The sequence below is a fragment of the Vidua chalybeata genome, chromosome 8 (genome assembly GCF_026979565.1).
Source record: "Vidua chalybeata isolate OUT-0048 chromosome 8, bVidCha1 merged haplotype, whole genome shotgun sequence".
NCBI classification, from domain to species: Eukaryota; Metazoa; Chordata; class Aves; order Passeriformes; family Viduidae; genus Vidua; species Vidua chalybeata.
This window is the reverse complement of record NC_071537.1, coordinates 26,402,965-26,427,476: the sequence shown is the minus strand read 5'-3', so window position 1 is coordinate 26,427,476 and position 24,512 is coordinate 26,402,965. Positions and strand designations below refer to the sequence as shown.

General features: G+C 42.1%; 1 protein-coding gene across 1 annotated transcript in view; it reads right to left on the bottom strand.

The window, feature by feature from the left end:
* The window catches only part of CDHR1 (cadherin related family member 1), a 45,449-nt gene extending 22,137 nt beyond the window's left edge, over positions 1 to 23,312 (bottom strand). Inside the window, exons 1-11 of the mRNA XM_053949699.1 lie at positions 23,252 to 23,312; positions 22,387 to 22,482; positions 14,288 to 14,433; positions 13,414 to 13,464; positions 12,498 to 12,587; positions 11,923 to 12,009; positions 10,074 to 10,190; positions 8,370 to 8,513; positions 5,352 to 5,430; positions 2,399 to 2,499; positions 452 to 655 (exon numbers count right to left, since the gene is read on the bottom strand). Coding sequence (XP_053805674.1) covers positions 452 to 655; positions 2,399 to 2,499; positions 5,352 to 5,430; positions 8,370 to 8,513; positions 10,074 to 10,190; positions 11,923 to 12,009; positions 12,498 to 12,587; positions 13,414 to 13,464; positions 14,288 to 14,433; positions 22,387 to 22,482; positions 23,252 to 23,312 — 1,176 coding nt within the window. The remainder of the gene's footprint in view (positions 1 to 451; positions 656 to 2,398; positions 2,500 to 5,351; positions 5,431 to 8,369; positions 8,514 to 10,073; positions 10,191 to 11,922; positions 12,010 to 12,497; positions 12,588 to 13,413; positions 13,465 to 14,287; positions 14,434 to 22,386; positions 22,483 to 23,251) is intronic.
* Positions 23,313 to 24,512: the final 1,200 nt, after the last annotated feature.

Here is a 24,512-nt window from a genome sequence, read left to right as displayed (position 1 = left end):
ATCAAAACATGACTGCAGACCCTGACTGTAACATAAAGGCCAGAAGAAGATGCAGACAGTTATTGCACCTGAAGTTACTAAAGGGCTTGGAACCTCCAAGAAAATCTTCAGAGGGAGTATGTTCTCAGAGAATACACTGGCAACAAATGAACACAACCAATAGTTAGGGAAGTTCATAAGAATTATTCAACTTCAGTTGCCACAATATCTGGGCTGCAGGTTTAGGACCACCCTTCCCATTGGCATAACAGTATATGACAGACTAACTGAACTCCTGGGTCCAGTCTCTCTGTGGTACTGGACCCTACAACTACCTTGTCTGTCCCAGGCTTTTAGGGAATGCAGGTGAAACAGTTGAATTTCTAAAATTAAATTTCTCCATCTGAGAGCTCTTTCTAGTCTTTAGGAAAATAGGACAGGAAAACAGAAAGTCTGCACAGTTTCCATTTACCTGATCTGAGTCACTGACTGTAATCTTCAATCCCCTTAAGATTTCACCTTCTGGGGGATGCTCGTACATGGTCAGTTCAAACCTGTTCTGGGGACCATTTTCTCCATAGAACGTTGGTGGATGGTTGTTGAGGTCCACCACCCGTATGGTCACCATGGCAAATGTGTGCTCGGAGATGTCACCTTCCTGACTGACTTCTGATGCCTGCAGCAGGCAAGAGGAAGAAAAGAATGATGAAGCAGTTTTCTCCTTCTTCAGATTCATGTTCAGGTATTATTCCACATGTACAAAGCACTCTAACTTGTAGGAAGATTCATAGACTTATATTTCTCTAAAACCTCAGCCCATTTCACGCTGAAGTTTATGACGATTAGAAGATTATGGTAATAAACCACTCTCAGCAGAGCCCCAGTTGATTCTCTCTCTAATTTTGTCATCTCAGTAACTCATTCTAGGTGAAAAAAGTTCTCTAAAAACAATCCAATAGTGGTAAGGTAATTGCTTGCCTAAAGTGTTGATAGAATAGAAAACAAAGACAATGTTTAAATTTGCTGTGGTACCACAGGCAGTTCATTGTCTCATTGCTGCAAGGACTGCAGCCTTTAATACTGTGAGAAAAACTGTACTTGTGGCATTTAGGTAAATATTTGAAGAAGTGCATGTTTTTTTTTTTTTTTTTTTTTTTTTTTTTAAGATTGAGTCTAATTCAAAATTCTGCTGTGATGTTTAGATGAGCTTAATTTGAAGTGGATATAATTTAGACAGACAGGCAAACCTAGCTGGTATTTTTCTGAACTACAAAATCAAATCTGTCTGGGTTTCAACAACTGCAACATGTGGCCTGATTCACTGGATTAAACCTGACACATTTCTTCTGCCAGGACAGAAACTGGCTGGTATTTTTGTCCCAAAAGCTGTATCTAACATGCCTTTTTGCTCAAAGGGCTCAAAACCAAAGGCCCTTTCTCCAAAGACACTAGTCTGGCTACTGAGGTGCCTGTCACTGTGTATCTGGGTAATTTAACACCCTTTTGGTTCCTCTAGCAGCTTTTGCAGCCTGCATGAGCTCTGGGTCACTACATACATAATTAGATCAGAAAAGCTTGCAAGGCTTTAACCCATTCTGCATCTGGGTAGTGGTAGGAGACTCAGTGAAGCAGAGCTGATAGAGGAAGAAATGGTGCTTGAGTTTAACTGAGCCCATGAGAACTCTGTGTTCTCCCAGGTACAGCTCACTGCTTGAGCCCAGGAGCAAGCAAGTGCCCTTTGGGGTGCTACACACTGGTTCTGGCAGTGTGCAATTCCTCAAAGCTGCCTTTAAGCCAGTATTGTCTTTATCACAACAATAATGTGCAGTTCCAATGTGTTGGAGAAAACTGATACAGTCTTCACAATTTCATTTTTAAACACTTTTTCTTTATAAACAGCTTAAAATAACACAGCCTGTCACATGAGTACTGGCTCATCAGGTGTTAGCTCATCAAGGTGTGAGCATGTATTGGTACGTGGCTGATGAGTGCCTCAGGACTGGATGCTGACATGACACTGCAGGATCTGGCCCAGTGCTATTACTAATCATAGACTTGAATATTACCTGTCTGTTATATCTGTTACATGGAGGTTTCCAGACATTAATTCCCAGTTAAGCAATAAAATCTGGAAACATAGAGAACAGTATCTACGGACTGTAAAGCACATTGATTCTCTAGCCTCAGAGATGAAATTAGGACAAGATGATTTCATTTGAAAGAAGTAATTTGAGATACTAAATATCCCAACATACCAACAAAAGCAATTAGTGCTGCTTTATACTATCTGGCACTCTGCTCAAATATAGGAGGTAGTTTCTGAAACAGGTAAAGTCAGCTACAAATTGCACAATTTTGGACAATCATGCCTACTCATGTCATTTTAGACCAATAGTCTTAAAGTGGCCACAGTACCTACCTTAATTTTTAGTTCATACACTTCTTTCTTGAGCTGATTTGGGCTTTTTATCACAGAAATGGCTCCAGTTGTGTTGCTGATTTCAAACGAACCTTCACTTCCTGCAACGAAACCAAGATGCTCTGGTTACATGCCACACTTTCTTTCCTTGAACAAACATGGGCGAATCAACTGTACACTTCATTAAGCACATCTTTGTCCATAGTGTATCCATATGTATCAGTAGATCTGAAGTCACTCTTCAAAAATGGAGCATTTCTGTGACTGGTCACAGTGAGATGAAAACACAGATGAGGGCCTGAAAGGGTTTTCTCCCCTAGGAATGGCACAGTGGAGTTCTTCCCTTATGGGCAACTGTCAGCATTTTCCTCTTCCCATCCTGCTTGGGCTCCTCTCAAGCCTCAGCATCCAGACATTATCAATGCAAATTTGGTATTAGTTTTTATTATGTTGTCTTCTTTATATGCTAGTTTAGACAAAACCAGACATTTGTCATTGTAATTAGCGAATGCTTAATTAAGTCTCTGAGAAACAAGAACATTTCTCTCACTAATATCAGTTAAGGTGAGAAATCTGACAATCTGCCAAAAATAAACACAGTCACTTCCCTCAGACAGCATCTCTGGAGAAGCTGAGTTGTCTTAAACATTGAGTTGTCAGAAAAAAGATTTCAGTCTGTTGCAAGGCTTTCCTGAACAATAAAGGTTTTTTGGAGTATCTGGGGTAAACCCCAAGGTTTCTGAACTGAGGCAGAGTCTGACAGAGGCAGGACAGGGCTGCAGCTGACTTTGCTACTCCTACCCAACTTCCATTGATCTGGAGAGAATACCAGTTCCAGGCAGCAGTTTACTGAGATTGGTATATTTGATCTGAAGCAAATGGCAGCTTGCAGAGAGGCAGCAGCGTCTCACCAGGATGTCAGGAGCTATCTCACATCACAGCCAAGGGCAGGCTGGTGCCCAGGAAGGGCAGCCCTGATGCCGCCTCATGTACAGTATTGGCCACATCCTGTGCTTTGTGACAGTCTACCATTGAAAGGAAAAGAGAGAAAATCCCTTTAAATGTAGGAGATCAAGCCTTCAGAAATAAAGGATGATGACCTGAAAGCCCAGTAATTCTTCTTTTCCTCAAACTCGTTCCCAATGCTGATTTTTAAACCATCCAATAGTATCCTCTTTTGCTAATACCCACAATAACTGCAACTTCATTAAAGCACTCTAGACACAACATTGAACAGATATTGACTCACAATACCCAATTATTAAGATACATTGGCCTGCAAAATATATTCTGACTGAGAAGAAGCTTAAGTCAATAGTGGTTTCAAACCACCATACTTCTTATTATTAACTAGTTATCACAGGGAAATTGGTAACCCGGAGTACATGTGTGTATGTGTGTTCCTCCAGACAGCATGTTCAGAAGATTGGAGCATTTCCTATCATTATCCCACACTCCTGGGATAAGAAATGCTTATTAAGAACAAACAATTTCCTTTTTTGCTGTTAGTGTTTTCTTGTCCTTTAACATCCCAGCCTGCAGTTATTAGAATAATGGCTTGTCAAAAATAATGCCAGTGTTTGAGGTGCAGGGGCAGAAACCTGTTGCAATCTTCTGTTCTCTGTTTTTCAACTTTCTATGGACTAAAAGCATATTCCCTTCCCCTCTTTTCCATTTCACACAAACAAAGCCCTTTGTTAATGGGCATGAGAAAAGCCTGCTCCCCATTAAGTCATATTTTGTTCTACTTATCTGTTATCCTCTTCCATCTTCCTTTCCTACTCTTTCCTAAACATTTACCTTTTTTTTTTTTAACCCAGAGTACTCTTTTGGTCCTTCTCTCTTTTCTTTGTCAATCCAGGGTCTTTCCTTATTAATCTTATTTCCCTTTGACATTTTCCCTGGTACTTCTGCCTTCTTGTTCTCCTTACTTAATTTCTCCCTTGTTTAGCATATTTTCATCCCACTTACTTGTTCTTGCTCCTCATTTTGCACCTTTCTTTTTACCTTTTCTCATTTTCTATCCATTGTCTTCTGCAACTCTCTTTTCCTCAATGTTTCTACATTTCTTTTACCTGTTTATTTCCTCACATTAAGAAAGAACCTTAGCATGGGTCTCATCCTATACAAATGCAAAAACTCAGCTGTATCTGTCTGTTCTGATCACTTAACACAATGAAGCACTTACTCCATAGCTCTTCAACTACACCTCAGATTTCTCTTAGGAAGTGTTGGGATCTTTCACACCTGTGAGTTGGGGTGCCCAGTTCCTGCAGAAGCCTTGTTGTGGGAGAGTGTATAAAACCCAAAACTCCCAAAGCTGTAGCCTGGAGTTTAGTTGCTCTAAGCTGTTGTCTTCACCACCTAATGAATCACCAATTCCACTAAGCTTCACATTCATGCTATTAAAAGATGTGCGACAGACACTCTCAGAATAGCTCATGGAAAGCATTACTCTTCTGATAACATCTGTTTTCTTCCACTTCAGTGTACAGCCGATGTCTCTTCACTGGTAAATATAATTTCTTCCAAGAAATCAGAGGTTTGACTGTTTAGTCACTTTCATCACTGTATTAATAAAAATATCCCTCCAAATGCCATGTCTGGGTCTCCCAATGAATTATTTGACCTCCCAGATTAGGGTCATTAGAGATGCTCAGAAGAGTGAATGCATCTCCCTTTACACTTTCTGAAATGGCAAGCAGGCTACTGATGCCTAACAAATCAGCAACATTTACAGCTCCATGTGCAGTTCTGTGAAGATACTCAAACTCACTGAATTGAATCTTGGCTATACTCTGCTAGACAGGGCCCTGAAGTTGTTTGAGGTACCTGACATTATTTCCTGAGATTTTGTCTCAGGTTTATTAAACTCTAGTATATTCTGTTCTAATTTAATGCCAGATGGAGTTTTGAGTGCCCTTCAAATTTCATACAAGACAAGCCTACTCACCATTCACGATGCAGTAATGAATACTGTTAGGCTTTCCTCTGTCTCCATCAAGAGCAACAACAGTAAGGACCTCAGAGCCCTGGGGAGAAATGGGAAATCACAGTCTGTGTGCCAAGATCAGAGCAGTGAAATTGCAGCTGCTCATTAATAAACTGAACTCCTGTAAGTATTTCTGCAGTGAAGTGCTGGTGGCAGAGTGGGCACTTGTTCTTGTGCCATATGGGGAGCACAAAAAGGGCCAGTGCCCACTGCTCTGGGTGAACTGGCTGTATACCCTGCGTGGCCATGGGTGCCTCAGCCCTGGGGGCTGGCTGGTCACAGGAATGGTTGGAAGCTGTGGCCAAGGACCCCTGCCTGGAGCCACAAGATTTGGAGCAGCCAATCTGAAACCCAAAGCTGAGTTTGGGGCACTACCAAGATTCCCTCGAGCTGCCTCTGTGTAGGCTCCTGTGTCCCATGGCCACACTGTGTGCTGAGACACAGGCAGCTGCCAAGAAGTCATTGGGTCACTTTGGTCCTTCCTAATTAAGTTCAGACAGAAGCAAACAGAGATCACAGAGCACTTGGTCCACAGAACATCTAGGGCATAAAATTGTGATGAAAATGATGGTGATTTAACTGCCCTTAAACCTTCACTCTCTGTCTTTCTGCACAAGTAACATTGCCGTGGGCCATATGTATACAGAATTTGTGTGCAGAGGACCTATTGGCTCATGTGACTGCTCCTATCAGCTCAGAGGGATGATAAGTGTCACATTAAAATGCTCACCCAAGTGGCAATGAGCTGTACAATTCAGGCCTCTGAACTAAAGTGCTACTGTTTGAGGCTGCAGAACCAGGGAACATTGAAGTAACTGTCAGTGAATCACAAATGGCAACAAGGAACATTTTCATGACAACCCTTGAGTGAATTTTTCAAACAAGAGCAAGGCTCTGTTAAAGCAACTGGAAATACAGAACTGTGTTTATTATTGTTTATGCTGGTAGCAGCAATAAAATCTGCCTATTGGGCAAAATGCAGTGCAGTCCCTTTGAAGGTGACAGAGTACTTGTAAATCCTGACAAACTCCACCAAAGAGAAAAGAAGCAAGTTTACAAAATTAACACCAAATGCAGAAACACCACTAAAATCAGCTATTGCCTCTTTCTCTGTGGAGTTCATTCTAATGGCAAAACCCACACAGAGAAGGACTGATTCGTGCTTCTATCATTATATCATAATGGTGTAAGTTATGAGCTCAAGTTGGATGTAATTAACATTTATTGATTCTCATTTCCATAGTAAACACCAACTCCTGTGTGCACCTGATAGTTATTTCAAGATCTATATGTAACTATGCAGAATAAATCAATATACATAATATCATTCATTTTAAACACCTGCAAAGTACACAGGCATTACTTCTCTGCCCTGCTGAAATGTAACAGCCTCTGCAGTGAACTGCAGTATATAGTCATGCACGGGCTGCAGTGTACCTTTCTGGATAGAAAGGTAAGACAACACAATCTTTCCTGAAACGCAAGGGAAGGTGTCCTAGGGTGACGTTATGGTGCTTGTATCCCCAGTCGTGTGTTCTGTTTATGCATGATGTTATGTTCTGTGCCTTCAGGACCGACTCTGAAAAGTGAAGGTTTGTTTTGTCTTGTTATCAGCCAGCTCACCTCCCCCCATGCTCTGTGTCTAGGAGAGCCTAGGTTTGCTTGCTTGCTTCACTTTGCCCTTGCTTTTGCTTATTAGTTAGTTTAGCTAAGCAGTCCAACTTTTACCCTGAACTATTTTTTTTTTTCCCCCTTTCCCTTTCCTGAATATCATCTGAACCTGCTCTGGACTGAGACCTGGGAAACACCAAGAAACACCGAGAGTCTGTGTTTTGTGACCTGCAGCAGCCATCCCCAGCACCAGAGACTGATAGCTGGGCAACCACTCCCAGGAGAGACTTTCTGAATTTGCCTTCTCTTCAGAGCGGTGAAATAGTTTTGTCATCTGGTGGTTTTTGTTTTTGTTTTTTTGTGTTTTTTTTTTTTTTTTTTTTTTTTTTGTACTGGGGAGTGTTTTGCTTGTTTTTTCCACTTCTCTCCAAGGAAATTCTTCCCAAACCAGGTTGGGGAGGGGCCGTGGGGGGCTTGCTTTCTGGGGGCTCCTCCTGGAGGTTTTCTCCCAAATTTGCCCTAAACTAGGACAGAAGGCCAAATGAATAGAGTGCAATCACACTGCTAAACTGATCAATAGCCTAATGTTGGGTAATTTAATGGGTAGATACCATTTCTTGTCCTATATATGAAGAAAATTTTAACTAAATCTTATGTATCAGGGTGAAAGCTGATCCATACACAATCATGTCACTGCTTAGATACAGAGAAAATTCATTGATTTGCAGCTTCAAGAATATGTGGCTGAAAATGACTGGTTCTCCTAATTATGTCCCTGCTTGACTGATAATCTGGTTGAGTTTAGGCCTAGGAGGCCTTCCTGGCCCATCCTGCCTAACCAGCCATCACTGAGCAGAAAGCATCCTGCATTTTGGGGATGTCAGGGTTGCTTCTCCCCAGGTGATGTCCATGGGACAACAGAGAGTCTGGAGTATTTGGGCATAAATTCTGTACCATGTACAACTAACTGGTGGCAGCAGACTGATCTGAGCTAGAAAATAAAAGCACTGTGAGACCACAGAGCAAACAGACACACAAAAGCTTTTAAGCATGATGTGTTCAGGTGACGTGACTGGTATCCTGCTTAAGCCTTCAGCCAAGTGCCTCTGGAGGTCAGAGCTACAGAAGAGCTCTTAGTCACTGTCTGGGCTTAGACCAATGTACATGGGCAGAAACTTTTTTGACTTCAATGGAAAAAACAGGAAGCCTTGCATGGCAAATTTGCAGTAGACATAAGGAAGAACAAGAGTGAGATTTGGTCAGCTCAGTTCACCTAGGAGTCAGGAGTTTAGATCCTATTTCCAGTAAAGCCTATGCTAGATGGGAAAGGCTGTACTTGTTCTCTCACAGGTGAAAACCAGAACTTACTGCGAGCGTGTCCTCATAGACATATCCGTAGTAGGGAGTCCCGATGAACATAGGAGGAGTGTCCTGAACATCTTCCACATTGATAGTAACTGTTGTTGTAGCTGAAAAGACTTTGTTGTCTCCCCTGAGCTTCCCACCACCATCCTAGAAAAGAAGCCATTGTCAGATGCCTCTGCTGAAGCATGCCTGCAAATCAGCTGAGGCATTGCATGGACCTCATGAGCCTTCAGAAGCACAGTTCCAGGAATCCTTTCTCTCTCTGAACATATCGATTTAATCTGTGCTGCCCAATTCCCTTCTCTTTTCCATTTGTCCTGCTCTCTCTCTGATTAGGAAGACAGCTTGCAGTGCCTCATAAGTAATTTCTTATATTAAAAGTGATTGAGCCAATCTATGCAGTCATAAATGATCTTTAGAGAAGGGACAGGGAATTCAAAGATTTTTTTCAGGAAAAATGAACACTAGAAACTGAAGCAAAAGTTAGTGACCAAGGTCTACAACTTTTCATCCCACATATGAATACAAGACAGTGCACAGTAGCAAGGTAGTGCATCTCTAGAGGGAAATAAACAGTGTACATGCTCAAAGTCTCCTAGGAACTCCAAAGTGATAAAGTGCAAGCAGAGAGGAGCTGTGCAGCCAAAACCTGTGAGACAGCCACACTGTGTAAGCAGTCACTGGGGACTTGGCTACAACCAGCTCTGTGTGACTGATACACCAGAGCCAATTAGGAAGACAACTTGCTATTTCAGAAGCTTTTAACACCCTCAGTCTCAGAGCACCAGCTGTAGGTCAGTAGTCATGCTGGTGTGTAAGAGTGTGAATTGTTCAACATGTCTGCAGTACCAATTCTAAAAACTGCAATTTTTTAAAAAAAGATACACTGGTTTTTTTTCTTCCTTACTGCCCCAAAGGCAGAATTTAAGCTAATTTTTTTTACTCCTCCTCAAATGAACCTTGGCTGAAAAATACATGAAAAGGTCCATACATTTTTTAAAAAATATGAGCAACTCCAAGTCCCCGTAAGTGCCAGCAAAATTGCCCTCCTTCTACCCATGTGAGTCTGTCTGTGTGACAGGTCCCCACAGGATTGTGGGAGACTTCAGAAGCTATAAACTTGTAATGCCTGTTAGCATGTGCAGTCACAGGCACAGTACTGCTGGGAAAAACAGTGGCAAGAAGGGATGTGCTGCAATATTTGCAGGATTTAAATAAGCTCCTGCCACGAGGCAGCAGGGAAGTGAAAAAAAGAAACATTCACAGATATTTCCAGAAGAGAATTCCATCACTTGTGCTGGGTCTAGCTGTGTCCTGTGTCTTACTGTGGATAGTGATTGTGGCCCATCTGCCTGCCAGGGGTTTGTCCTTGTGGTGGTAGGGCTGTGCCCTGGGCAGCATGAGGAGCCCTGGATGATTCTTGAAGCCAGGGCTGGATACACCAACCCTTCACTTCTAGGTGAGTCTCATGGCATTCAGGTGACATGAATGAAATGTGGGAAACTCCCTCCCAAATCCTCCAGATGTTGTTCAGCAGCAGACACCTGCTACCTTTCCTCCCTCACCTTTCCATGTTACCCCCCCACCTCCAGATGTTACAGCAGGACACTGCTGCCTTCATGTTTCAGCAGCTCCTGTATTCAAACTAATCGGTCCCACTCCAACACAGCACCCCACGTCCTCTGGTGTCACATAAAAACCTTTTACCTTGGCTACGACGACAACAAAATGTGTTCTTGATTTCTCATAGTCCAGGGTGACCCCTGGTTTGATGCGCAGGACTCCGCTGTGACGGTCTATTGTAAACTTATTAGCATGGATGTTCTAGAAGGAAAGAAAAGAAGAAACAGCCAGGGATTACACATATGGAGATAGGATTGCCATAGGGATTCACCTTTTATTTCATCTGCTAAGGGAGAAGACTAGAATAATGGCACGGCTTGGGTGAATAATGTACTTGGTGAATTTCACCTCTGCGTGTTTATGAACAATTCATGAACCGACCACAAGTCTCTCATTATTCAGAATAAATCAGTTACTTGTAATGTAGATTTTTTTAATATTTTCATATTTCATTGCAAAAACTTACACTTTGGTTAACTCAGTTAATTGCATGGAAAGAGGTAGGGAGACTTAACAGTAAAAAAAAAAGAAGGGAAAAAGGAAGAAAAAAAGAAATGGTGTTATCCCTTAGTGTTTCAAAGTTCTACTAGTTTTAAAAAATAGCTGGAAGGTTGCATGTATAGATTATTGTCAAATACAGAGGTGGTCCGGTGATTTTTGTGATGTACAAACAAAATCTAAAGGACATCTGATTTTAAAAGAGGCCTAAAAAATGCCTCCCTCCATTCTTCTGAACTGGAGATATCTGCCCAAACACCTCTGTTCCTGTATCCAGACACAATGGCCACTGTCAGATAATCTCGGCCGTTTGAGCAGACATCACCACCTGCCTTTACCATACTTGTGGAGAGGTTTTTTCTGTGCAACTTGAGAATTCTCAGAAACTGTGCCCAAAGACATGGTGAGATTTTTTCAACAAGTACACATATTTATTATCCTTTCTGCCACACAAATATATTATAAACTAGACATAAAATTTTGAAATTGCTGTCCCTTGGTTCATAGACTATCAGCTCTTTGATAAAAGCCCTGCACAAAATTGAATCCTGCATATGGATCGTAATTTGTGAAATCAAAGCTAAATTTCAACAAGACACTCAAGGTGCTCTTTCACAGTATGCCCAAGTTCTTAACAGGATTAGCTTTAGTGCTATGCAAATATCTTCTAACTTGTCTCCATATTCTTATCCAAAATTAAATTTGGATAAAATAAATTTAAACAATATTCTTATCCAAAATAAATTTGCTTTGTTTTTTTTGTTTGCTTCTTTTCATGTTTCCTTTTGAATAAAGAGAACTGCAGATAACCTGGATGAAACTGCCTGTAGGAAGAAGGAATTTGAAGGGCATAATGCAAAAAATTGCCCTTGTGGTAGACAGAAGATCTGTAATACAGAGGTTCTGCTTTAAATCTGGAGCCCTTTCAGTTCTTCACCAGTGGGCAGCAACTGAAAGGGTGGTTTTAGGCAGCCACTGCTTTGTCAGGGAGAAGATTTAGTACCTCTCATTTCACACTGATCCAGGTATCAATTATGCACCAGCTTGATACACTAAAGGGCACATTTATGTTTCCAGTGTGTTTTGCTCCCTAAAGAAAGCTATTTCATGCTACAGAAATCCTATAAGCATACAAGATTACCAGCTTATCTCGCTCTCTCTGTCACTCCAAAGGAAGGGCCAGGAAGAGCCCTGCCATGAGGGATCCTGCTGGCAAGCACAGGAGTGTCAGTGGCAACTCCAGCTCCCCTGCTGCCTGCTGGATCACCCTTGGCTGCTTGCAATCAGACAACATCCCTTCTGCCAATGCTTATTTTCTTGTGTTTGGTACAAAATTGGTCCTATAGGCACTAGCAGCAAACTCAACCCCCAAAATCTGCTTTCTCAAACCTCAGTAAATGAGAGATGATTTGTGAAGGTACAGAAAATACTTTACCTGCAAGAAGTAGGTAATACTTCCTCCAGAACCCGTGTCTTTGTCTATTGCCTCGACCTTAAAGATACTGCTGCTGGAGGGAGTGTTCTGTGACCAGAAAGAGTTAGCAAAGTCACACAGAAACAGAAAACCAGGTGAGGTAAAAGAAATGAAAAATGAGCATACAGGGAGGCAGAAAAAGAGAGTGATGGTAGAAAGAATGTAAAAGCACTGAAGGAACCAAAGAGCAGAAAGGAAAGAGGGAAGAGGTTAAAACTGGAAAACAAGAAGAAACAATTTGTGAAATAAAAATAACTGAATATTTTAGCTGAGACATGGTGTATCCTATTCCCACTGTAGTAAATTCCAAAAACTCACATTGACTCACATCTTGGAACTTACCCCAAAAATAGCACACCCTAAGTACCTACAGACTTATTCCCCAAGTTTGCAGTGAATATTAAATATCTACCCAAACTCTAAACCAAAAGAATGCAAGTGTGTCCTGCACAACTTGTTATTTTACTGAAAACATATTAGCCCCTGTTTACATCCTATAGGAGTATATTTCCAGTATGCAAAGGAACTTCACCAACCTCTGGGACTTGGACTATGTAAGGTGTATTGATGAACTCTGGGCTCTCATCATTGGCATCCATTACAAGGATCCTGACTTTTTCAGAAACCTGGAGTAGAATATGAAGAGCATATTATGACTTCCATTATTTATGAATCCCATTATTTCCTTTTTACAGAGGTTTCCAGGGCAGTTGTGCCTGTAGGAGGCTGGAGCATCCCAAATATTTCTTGTAATAATCTCAATTAATTTCTTTGAGATGAAGAAGAGCTCTAGATTTATCCAGCCTTGTGGATGCGAAGAGGGTCCCAGTTTTGTGGTACCTCTAGTGATGAAGCCCACATCCTCCTACTGGCAGACTGCCATCCTGGCCATGACAGCATCAGTCCATAAATTGAAAATACCAAGAAAATCTGTGAGAGAAGGACTGGATGCTCAGTGCCTCAGATAAGTCCTTAATGATTAGAAATGAACAAAGCTTTATCTAGCAGCAAACAAGAAACCCCCACCACCTCAGCCTAAGCAAATCTTCTTAACATCATGCTAGACAAACACTGTGGGGGTGGGGACAGGCAGCTCTTGGATGCCCAACACTAGTTCCTATAATGTCACATATTTCTCCAAAAAGCCTCCAGATCTTAGGCACGAATCTGACTGTGCTGGCAGTGAAACTTCATAGGAAGCTGCTGTAATTCTGCAGGCTGCTCAGTCAGTATTTCAGCTCACAATTCATTGTAATTATCCTCAAATAGCTGAGCAAGGAGATGAAGTGAGACTTGAGTAACTGTGAGTTCAGTGGCTCTTGGAACAGGAGGTAAGACTCTAATGAGATTATGTTTTAGGATCAAATGAGATGGTCCCTTTAAGGTAATTTCATAGAAGTGGATATGTGAGGACAGACAGTTTGACAAGCTACAGCATAATTAAATACTTACTGTACTCAGGCCATCTGAAATACTGACAATAACTTCAATCTCATCTTCCTTCTGTAAATGAAGAAAATTCTTTTGTTAGAGAGATGGTGTTTGTCCTGATTGGAAAAGGGACTGCAGATTTAAACCTGTCTAGGCAAGCAGATGAAAGTAACAACCATTATCACAGAGCAATCCCAGCAGAGGTCAGGAAGACCCCTCGGAAGCTCCAGCTCCTTTAACCTTCTGCGGCTACTGCCAGGAAATTGCTCTGGTAATCCCTATTGCTTCCTAAAGTGCTCATAAAAATCAGTCACCTTTTTCAAGAAATGTTCCCTAAAATGGAACTTTGGTTCCAAATTCTTCTGTCTTAGTGTACAGATTTTTAAAGTGTTTACCAAATATTGTGTAAGCTTCTCAGTGAGGAGATGTGAAGGGTTCAATGCCTTCTTCCCAGAATAAGGCTGCCTTTAGGCATCTTTAACCAGCATAGTTACATTGGCTAAAGGGCTGTGATGTACTAGAGGAGTGTCTTGAAACACTGCTTACACAAATCTCTACTTCTTCCTCATGATAGGAGAGTTCCCTGTCTGAGGATTTGGTGACTGCAGCTGCCCCTAAGCTCTCGATGGGGTGTGAGTGGGGGAAGATAAGAAATAAAGAATATACTTCTCTTTTGAAAAAAGCTGGACAGACAGCAGCTGAAAAAATTGATAGCAATGTTAGTGGCACAAGTCAACTGGAATGCAACACGATGGGTGAAGTATAATGTCTTAGAATTGCAAAGTATATTACATGCTTCAGAGGCTAATAAACTAGCCTTGTCCCTCAAAGCCTCAGATCAAATTAAACTGAAAGAAATTCCACAAACACCTGGAGTAGTGCCATTTGATTGTACCTCTCTGTCAAGCTCCTCGATCAAAGTAACATTTCCAAGACTCTTGTCAACAGAAAAGTAGCGCCTTGATCCAGCTTCATAGGTCAGGCCATATGTCACAGGATCTCCTTCTGGGTCAGTTCCATTCAGAGTGTACACATGGGTACCTGAAAAATTGATAGTCAACTGTGGTTGTGGTTATATCAATCACTGAGTGTTACACTGGTTTGTTCCTTAGGAACCTGACTACCCTGCACCAGGAAAAGGTTTTGTCAATCAAACCCACTTACTGGGAAATATGGATAAGCAGACAGGTCAATAGTCCTGATGGCAACTTTTTAGCCAGCTGGTTAAATTGAGTTCATCAGTGCTGGTTTCTGTCACTTCAGGCCCTTTCCTGTGGAGCTGCACCCAGGTCAAGACTGTTCATATCCAAGGGTTACATATCCTATGTAACCCTTCACCAGCTCTCAGCCCAGGTGAGCCAGAAGTGATGCTGTTGTTCAACTGGGTGACAATCTCAGCAGCACCAAAAGGCCCTCACAGACCTCTTCTTTGTAGGAACAACAGAGCTGCAAACTAGCATGCAGAAAATCTGGCAATGTCCCTTCAGGGAGAGCTCCCTCAGGACTGGAACCGAGATCTGGAACTTGGGAGGTGCAAGGACGTCTCATACTATCCCACTTTCAGAATTAATTGATGCAGAAGTCTTCTTTCCTATTTCACTCCCACTCATTAGCTCGCTCTCATTAAATTCGTTACTTGACACACCCACTCATGCTCATACCAATTATTAAATTTTTCAAACTCATCAATGTATTTCCTTCAGAAGCTGGTGCAAGATTGTTATTTCTATTTTTAAGCATCGAGAAGCTGGTGCCAGTTTTTCCACTAAACTGACTTTGTGTATTATAAATGATAATTCCTGGGGGAGTTATAACACCCATATTTTCCAAGCATGGTGAGAGTGTTTATTAGTATTATTTTTTTAAACTTACATATCTGTCATTCTTTAACAGCTTCATCTAAATAACTTCAAGCAGTTTACAAACACCAGTTAACTGAGCCTGAAATATAAACCACTGTTGTTGTTTCCTTCCTATCTGCTGTACCTTGGGTAAATTACCTGAGACATTCAGGTTGTAGAAGTTAAGCTTTATGGAAACTGCGTTACATCTAACAAAGCCCTCTGCAATGGAAATACTGTAGCAAGTGACACTGTCACGAGTGAGTTTTGCTCGTGCATGCAACCCACATATAGGATGCAAGCATCCCTGCTAAGGAAGTTAGCATAAAGTTAAGGAAGAACACTAAGACTCTCAGTTTTGAACTACTCTGGCCCTCAGTTTAGCAGATGTTTAATTTAGTACACAAAAGTGAGATTTTTTTTTTTTTCTTATCTCCTCTCTTCAGTAGCATAGATCACTGACCAGATCTGTAAGCTTGTGTTTAATTCTAGAGCATTGCCCACACCACTGACATGTCAGCTTCTCCATGGTTTCCTCAGTTTTGCAAGGCAACCTTTTGGACATCATTTACTTCTTCCTTGGCATGCAAACTCTGAAGCTGCTCAGGGGCCTTAGTGGCCATGGGACATCCAGTGGTGATATTTGCAAAGCATGGCTGTCTTCTTGTCATAGCAAGAGATTATACCAAACCATGTGGAATCTGTGCTCACTTAGGAGTAACTCTCTTATGATAATTATCAGGGCAATATTTGGGCACCTTTGTACAGAAAAATGTTACATTGCAAAATCCAATGCACCCACAAGAGCACTTACAAGAGACCCTGTTATCAGCTGGTTCAGCCAGCCATCAAATAATCAAGACTTGCAAAACAGTTCACAAAACTACAAAACATTTTTCCACATTTTTCTTGTACTTTTCCAACAAAACAGAATGGAAAATAACACATCTGTAACTGTGGTCCCTGAAAAATACTGGGGAAAGACAACGAGCTGTATGATGAGACACTTCTGACTGTAAAACCTCTCTAAACACAAGGAAATGAAAGGAGAGGAATTAACTGGGACTGATATAAAACAGTATCCTGAAAGGACACCTGCTTCCTGATACAACTATCCAAATAAGAGAGAGAAATTTGAAAACTGGAGAGTTCTGGAGCACCAGCACTGACTTATTTATTCTTGTTCCTCAAAAGCTTTGCCTTAGTATCACAGCTGGGTCCAGTTGGAGATTTAAGGTGTCAATTGCCATCATCTCATTGATATCCTTATAAATATATGCTTTAAATAAATAAATATATGTTTATAAAAATATGCTTTTCTGCAGCCTTTTTTTGGTCATTAGTTGTCTCTACTTCTCAGTTGTTTTCTGCCCTTCTTACTACCTCTTCTGTCCCTTGCACTTGACACAATGCTGGCTGTCCTGCCTGTTTCCAGCTTGTGTGGATATCTGCAGCCGCTGCTGAGCGGTGCTCGCTGTGCCGTGGAGAAACAGGGTGGACACCACATCTGGGCTCTCTTGGAGCCTCAGAGCAACCACCAGGCACAAGGTCTCTGCTGTGGCTGCCCTGAAACACCAATACCAGCAGTACACAAATGCAAACCGCTCCTCAGGGGGCACAGGGCTGGAGAACAACAGACTGAAAGTTTATGTGACCCCATTTGAACCTGGGCTGGTTCTTTAAATCTCAGAGTTTCCTTTCCTACATGTCTTAGATTTTTCTTATAAGGAAGACAGGAACTTTCTTGCTGCTAAATGTGAGTAGAAACACTGATATTGGTACAGACTGAGATTACTGAACTTTCTGAGCAAGTAATGATGGACTTCATTGATCTTTACACTGGACTCTTTGCTTTTTAGCTAAAGCTGATACTTCATTTTTCATAATACAGAATACTCTTTAAATTAGATTGTGGATCAAAAATTATTTTCTAACTCATTATAATTCCTTATTTTTTCCAAATTGTAATTTCTCTGCACAGTACTCTCCATATCATTAACACCCCCAGGAACACTTCTCACCACAGTGTTAATGCCAATTAAAAATCTGTTCTCAGTGTGCTGCCTCTACTTGCTGAAAAGGAAATAAATGAAAAAGACAGATAAAAATCTTACCAGAAGATACCAAGTAAACACCCTCTCCCTATCATAAAAATATGGGAATAGAAGGGTCTTTACTTGAGGATATGGCAAATGCCACAGTTAGGAGAGCTGGATATTCTGCGTAGCCAGAGGATGATGCATCAGTCTGGGACGGGGGAGTCCTGGGGAGCTACTTGCTGCTTCCTGCTGTGGCTTCCTCCCAGGAGCCATGCCAGGCTTTTTCACTCTGTTTTTTCTATTTCATCTTAAAAGTCACTTGCTCTCTGCTCTGCCACTTGGGCTGAATAGCTGTCTCATGATGCCATTGCTCCATTTTACTCCATTTGTGACTCAAATTTTAGCCACCACAGCTGACAACTGTTAACAAGATGCTGAGAGGGACATGCGTGGCCATGCTGCCAGGACAAGGCACCTCTGTTCCTAATGTCACAGCAAATACCACCTTGCCCAGGGTCACATGTCTGCTCTCCATCTGTCTCAGCTGAGGGCTCATTTCCCCAGCAGAAGAGGAGACGGACAGTTAAAGCTAGAGATGGCTGTTTTCACACCAAATTCACCCCAAGCAGAGGGGAGCTCAGGCTCCTGGAGGCCATGGACACGCACCATGACAACCCCAAAGTCCCTTCCCCATTCACTGCCTGCTACTGCTCCTTCCAGACCGTGCCCAGGTGACTCCTGCACCCTGGTGCACCAGCCAGCTGGCAAAGCAGAGACATGGCAGCATCAGCAGCCCAAAAGGCACGGCTGCTGCAGCAGCAGCCAAAACACACCCTGCAGCTGCCAGTGCCTGTCCTGGAGAGATGGGATATGGCAGAAGGGGCTCAGCACGGGGCCCGGACCCATGGACAGCAGCAGCATGTTCCTGTGGCACCCACGGCAACCAGCTCCAAGGAGAAGCCAATCTGAGTGCAATTTTCTGATGTATCTGCAGTTTCTGTCAGAAGAATTGAAACAAAATTGGCTGTAACACCTGTGAGTCCTCAGAGCATCTCTGTGCAGTGCTCGGCTTCGCTCTGTGCACGCTGGCACTGCCGCAGGGGTGCAGAAGGCAGGCTGTGCTTAACACTCCTGTTCTGGTAGCTCCCAGCTTTCCTAAAGGTTGACCAGGGTGACAGAAACAAGGAAAGATGATAGGTGCCACAAGAAGGCTTTCCTCAGTCAGCTGTGAATGATGGGAAGAAAGGAGACCAGGAGCATGTAGGAACAGAGCAAGCTTGAAGGATGGAGGGATCTGAAGGAATCAGTCACCCAGTGGTGAGTAGGTGGCAGCTGTAGCTTTGATCAAAGAACTGCCACTGCAAACTGGCTTTTAAGGGAATGAGTGCCTTCTTGGGGGCAAGGGAAAAACAAGAAAGGGAAATGCAAGGAGATCATGCAGAGATCTACAGAGCACTGATGATGTTTGGGCTTTGAGAGAATAATGAACTTAGGCCTTCTGAGTATGCTTCAATCCCCTGCTCTGCAGCTGCTCCCAGCCCCACTCTGTCCCCACCATGAGGCTTACAGGGATTATGAGGTAAGATGAAACAAACATCCTGAAATAGCATCCCACTCCTGCCTTAAGTCCTTGATTAGGAGCACGCGCACATTTTGTATGTACACATGCAAAGAGCTAATCACCTACCTGCCCTGCCAAACCACAAACACCAACTGCTATTTCAGTAAATATAACTGAAATATAACATAACTTCTCCCATTCTTCTTAAATGTGGCACTGAAAGGGGCTGCTGTCCTGGCCCCTCTTACCCTGAGGGGTCTCAAACCCTGCAGCAATGAATAGGATCTGGGAATCTGCAGGTACTTTCAAGCATTCATGCAGAAATAGTACTTGCTGTTTTTATGATAACTTGGTACAAAAGCAAAACTGGACAAGGGAAAAGAAGGTCAAGTTAAGGATGATACAAGAATGGTAATGAATTTGATGTGTTCACACAGCTGCAGAACTGCAATGTCTCTTTCTAGAGCCACACATAGACTCCATTGTGTCCTTTCAGTGTTCCCAAATGTTCCATGCCCCTTGCCTACAGATGTCTGGGAATAAAACTAACACATACTCCTTTGCCAACCACTTGCAATCTCAGCAGGGTCAAAGACTGTAAAATTTCTGGGGGTTTAGTAAAGCTGCTGTCTGTGGCATTGCACAGATCACATACCAGCTGCTGCCAAGAAAAGCATCCTGCCCATGGCTCCAAACTTTAACGACAGGGAAGATCTAATAGCAACCTGTCCATTTTTGCAGCACATAAACCTGAGTGAAGCCTTCCAGAATCAAACATATGGAAGTTTCAGTTCCCCTGTTTTGTCACTGATCATCCAGCTCAACCTGAGAGATGACTGTGGGAGTGTGCATGTTTGGGACTGCACATGGACATGGGAGACCAGATTCTTTCTCCTGCTTCTGGAGGAGATCAGAGCAAGTGATGAAGAACAATATTCTCCTCTGCAGTGCCACAGAAAAGGGCCAGCCTGGTAGCCATTTAGCACTGAGCTCTGGCACAAAGCTCTGGCTGTGGTTTGATGTGAACTCTGGTCCTCTTGCCCTGTACAAAGCTGAAAGTACTCCCAGCACTGAAGTGTCAGTGCTGTTTGTGCCCTTCTCCATGACTGTCCCTGCCAAAGCTTCCCCGAGGAGTGGCTACACTGACATGGGCAGCAGCAGTTTGCATTAAGCAAATCCCAAGCAATCATGTTCCAATGGAACTTCTGAAAGTGCTTTCAGAAGAGAGGACCTTGCAGTACTTAGAGCTGTTTGTCAAGGTATTCTGGGAATTAGCCCAAAGAAGCACTGGAAGCTGTGTGACAAAGCAACCACATTTGGTCTTCTCAAAAGTAAGGTCTTATCTCTCTTTCCCAAGGGTTTCTATAGGTCTTTTGGAGCTTTCAGAGAGAAGCTGTTTCTCTCTTGTCTTTTAAAGCACATTTACATATCAAATTAGAAGTATAAGCCAGCCAATTTAAACACATCCACGTTCTGGATAAAGCTAGCAGGCAGAAAGCACAGCAGCTCTCAAGACAGAGCAGCCTGAGCTTCATCACTGCTGAAAGCAAAGCACAAACTCTCCTGAGACCTCTGTGTTCCTAGTCTGGTTGCTAATGTTACAAAAGCACATACAGAAGCCTATCTCATTATTCTTACTCGGGCTAATTAGGAGAGCACTAACACAGGCTCTGATCCCTCACACTGCTGTTTTGCTGTTGAGACACACTGTCTTTTTTTTGGCTGCTGGAGCACCAGATCAGATGCAGTGGAAATTACTGCTGTACTTCACTGCTGCAGGGAGTGCTGTCATCTGAGAGACCATGTGGTGATGCAGTCCTGACAGGAGGGATGTTTTTGCCCCTGTTGTGGCTCTGTGCCATCTTTATCTCCTCATCCCCACGCAGGTGCCTGGAGGCTCCCAGTGGTGGCAGGGAGAGGTTGGTGCTCTGGAAGTGGCTGTGGGCTGGCACCACACCAGGGAGTGGGACTTGGATGGCAAGCAAGTTGTACTGCCTGTGGTTTCAGTGTGGAGTTGGCAAGAACCACCCCAAACAAACTGAGCTGTGGTCCCATTTTGTGGCTGTCTGGCATTACAGCCTTATCTACACTTGGACAAGTGATTCCACTGGCTAATCTAACTTCAGCTATCAGCAGAACCGTAGGGATTGCCAAGGCTGAACTAAGTGTGGTTTCCATGAGAATCCAGGCAGAAGTACAGCAAAAATTGCAGCTCCTTGGTCTGCCTCTGGCTTTTGCAAGTGCCACTACATTACTACATTACTACTGGCCTTCAAGCTGAGGTTTCCACTTAAGCTTGACCAAGCTTATAGTAAATTCCTGCTGCATCATAAGTGAGCTTCTTTTAAGTTCATTGTCAAGATGTGTCACTTCTACACTATGTGCTGCCTTCTCCCCCTCCTCTTCTCAAGCTGAGCAGGTAAAGCAGAATTTGCTGCTTCCAAATACCCCTCTCCTCACCCTCTAGCAGGCCCAGTGTGGCTCTTGGATGACATTAACACCACTGGGTCAGAAATGGAGACTTAGAGCAAACCCAGGCAGCTGCTTCCCAGAGCAGAGAGTGACCTTGGTCTGCTTTAAGAAGGCGTGGGTGGCAATGTCAGGCTTGCAGAGCAGGCTGTGCCCTCTGATCCCTCCCTCATCCTGGCCTTCCCCAGCTGCCTAAGCCCTGGGAGGGGTGTTTGGCTGCAACCCTGTGCAGCCATATCACTCCTCCCTGCATGAGGCACAAGTAAAGGGGTGCTTCGGTACCCAGTTTGCATTAACTAAATATTTTTCTGATTTAGCCTGTGAAAGCTACATATGAATAGAAAAAAATCCTAAATAAAATCTCAGTGCAAAGTTTGAAGTAAAGATGATGTTCATCACTTAATATATTTTTTAATGTAATTGTTTAGGTCTTAGGAGATTATTTTCCCCCTATAGAAAATATTGATTATAAATTTTATTCTTTCTTTTATTCTTATTTAACTTTTCTTAGTGCAACTACAGTTAAAAGAAGCATAAATAGACCTGCCTCAGAGTGCGGAAGTCTGAAAGCTGTATCAATTTTTGAATTTTCAATAAAACAAAACCTTTTTAAAAAACACCAGTTATGTAGACAAAGCAATTTTCACCACAAGTGGCAACATTTTCTGCCATTTGTACATAAATATTAAAAATGTGTTTAGAAAAAAATCATGCCCCTTACTTTTCAATGTACAGCTTGCTTTTTTCAAGACTGATAAAATTACTAGAAACTAGGCTTTCTTCTCCTAAGCATTTACAGAATTGGTAAGAAGCCTCTCACCTCAAATTTATTTCTAACCCCAAAGGTCTGTTCTCTGAAGCTGTGAATAGATTGGTGGACAAAAAAAGAGGGAGCTAGAATTCATGTTTTAAATTGCAGCTACAATTCAAACATGTCATTTTAAATTGAGGCCAATTAAAAGCTTGCGAGAAAAATATGTAAGATCACAGCATATAACAACAACCTACAAGAAAATATATATGTTAATCATAAGAGCAAGCAATTCCAGTTTCACAGTTTAAACATACACATTTTAATACTGACCAACAGGCGTGTCCTCTGAAAGGCTGAGAAGTGCCATGTTCCCATTTGTGCTTCTGGCTCCATTATCAAAGAAATAGGGGGCATAATTTGCCTGAACTGCAATTAAAACAAAACAGAAGCCAAACAAAAGCATTTTGTAGGTGACAGTTATTTGGCTGCCTCAGTTACCTGACTCTCAGTAAACAGGAGCTGTTTAGGGAATACAGGGAGTGTAAAACACACCCAGTTGCTGCAATGGACTTTCAGAACTGTATCTGTATAGATATTTTTAATAAAATTACTTCTACATACCACTGTGCCAGTATTTACACAGCAGGAAATAGAGTATATAAAAAACCTCCCAACCAACAGAAATAAAACAAATAGCAGGATCTCCCTTAAAAAAACCTCAACCAGTTCCAGACAGCTTCAATGAAAAATTAACTTTTTCAGTTTGCAATGATGGAACACCTCTCCCCTACTCTACACATACAAGCCTGAAACTTTCCCAGTGCCTTAGTACCTTACCCAGTATTCTTACCCAGTGTTCTAAGCACATCCTGCCTTAAAATTATGCTTACTACATGAGCAATTAGCCATAATTAAATACTTACTTGCTGCCAGACAACAGCAAAGTTAAAAAAAAAAAACAAAACAAAAAACAACATATTAGTTGTCATTCTACTGACTGACTGTTAGAGATCAAAATAGCCCATTTGAAACAAAACTGCAAGTATATAAACACAGAGGGTAACATTTGCACAAGGACCAGTTGCCATGGAAAATATTTCAGATCAACATTACATCAGTAAGGATAACTACAGGATTTAAGGTTATGCTTGTATTCTCCTATATTTTTGCTTAGCAAAGTGATTATTGTACTCACCCAGGCAAACATGCACCAGACTGAGAAATAAGGAGGGGGTGAAATGCCTTACATGCCTCATCCCACTGAAGAAAGAGACAACTTCTTCTGTGTTTTAAGGGCTTGGCTGTTGTTGATTTATTTTTATTTTTTTTTTCTCTCTGAAATGTCCAGGAAAGTGCCCTTCAGACTGATGTAGGAGAGAAATGTGGAAGAGGCAGTAACAGATGCTTAGATGTTAAGAGGATGACACGTCTTAATTTCTGAGGAATTTAAAGAAGCTCCTTCCTACCACCTAATTAGACCAATTACTTTGCAGGGAGCTGTGGGACTCATCTCTGAGACAAGATTTGGAGGAATCAGTGTAACTCATGTTTTGCTGCTGGTACTGTATTTGTGCTGTCCAAACGCACAAGTCAGGGAGAAGGTAAAGTAGAAATTTGTTTTCTTTCTGAACTCTAATTCTCTAAGACAGTTCTGTGTTTTTAAGTGCTAAAAGAAGTTTATTTTTATTTTAGCTCTGGTAATGTTGAGAACCTACAAAAGAAGAAAATCTAGTATTAGCAAAACCAACAGAAATTATTGTTACAATTTAAAAGAAAGCACTTATGATAGCAAAAACCTATACAACATTTCATATTAAAAATGTAGAAGTCAAAATGTTCTTTTTATGAATTGGCCTGATAATTTAATTCTTAAACTTCATGAATTGCTGAAAGCATCTTTTACTTTCAGCAGGAAATTTTCAACATACTAAGAAGTGTGTTTAACCATCAACACTTTGAAAAAGTTAACAGGATAGCTTTTTAAAATTGCTTAGTTTGACATATAAAAGGTGTTTTCACTAACTAAAAATACATATATTGCAATACACTGTATGGTTAAAAATCAGCCACACTGAGGATGTTCACAGATAAACGTGTTTGAAAGGAGCTCCATCAGTGACAGGACGTGACTCAATGACCCTCGTGGGCCCTTGCAGCTCAGATGATTCTGTGACAGTGATCCTGCAGCACCTGGCTGCCAAGCACTGAGATGTTTACATTGGAGCTGAGCTCTCTAAACCTGACCTGCAGCAAAGCACTTGCTCTTTAAGGATGTGTTAATGGAGTTTTCTGGGTTAATCAAGAGCCAGAGTGAAAGACATGTCCAGGGAATTAATCAGAGTTCCCCATCACAGTGCTTTAGGAAATGGCAGAAGCTGCCCGTGCTGGGTGGCTGCAGTGGCACAGGTGAGGTGGGCACATGCACTGGCAGCACTGAAAGCAGGTGCAGAGCCAGG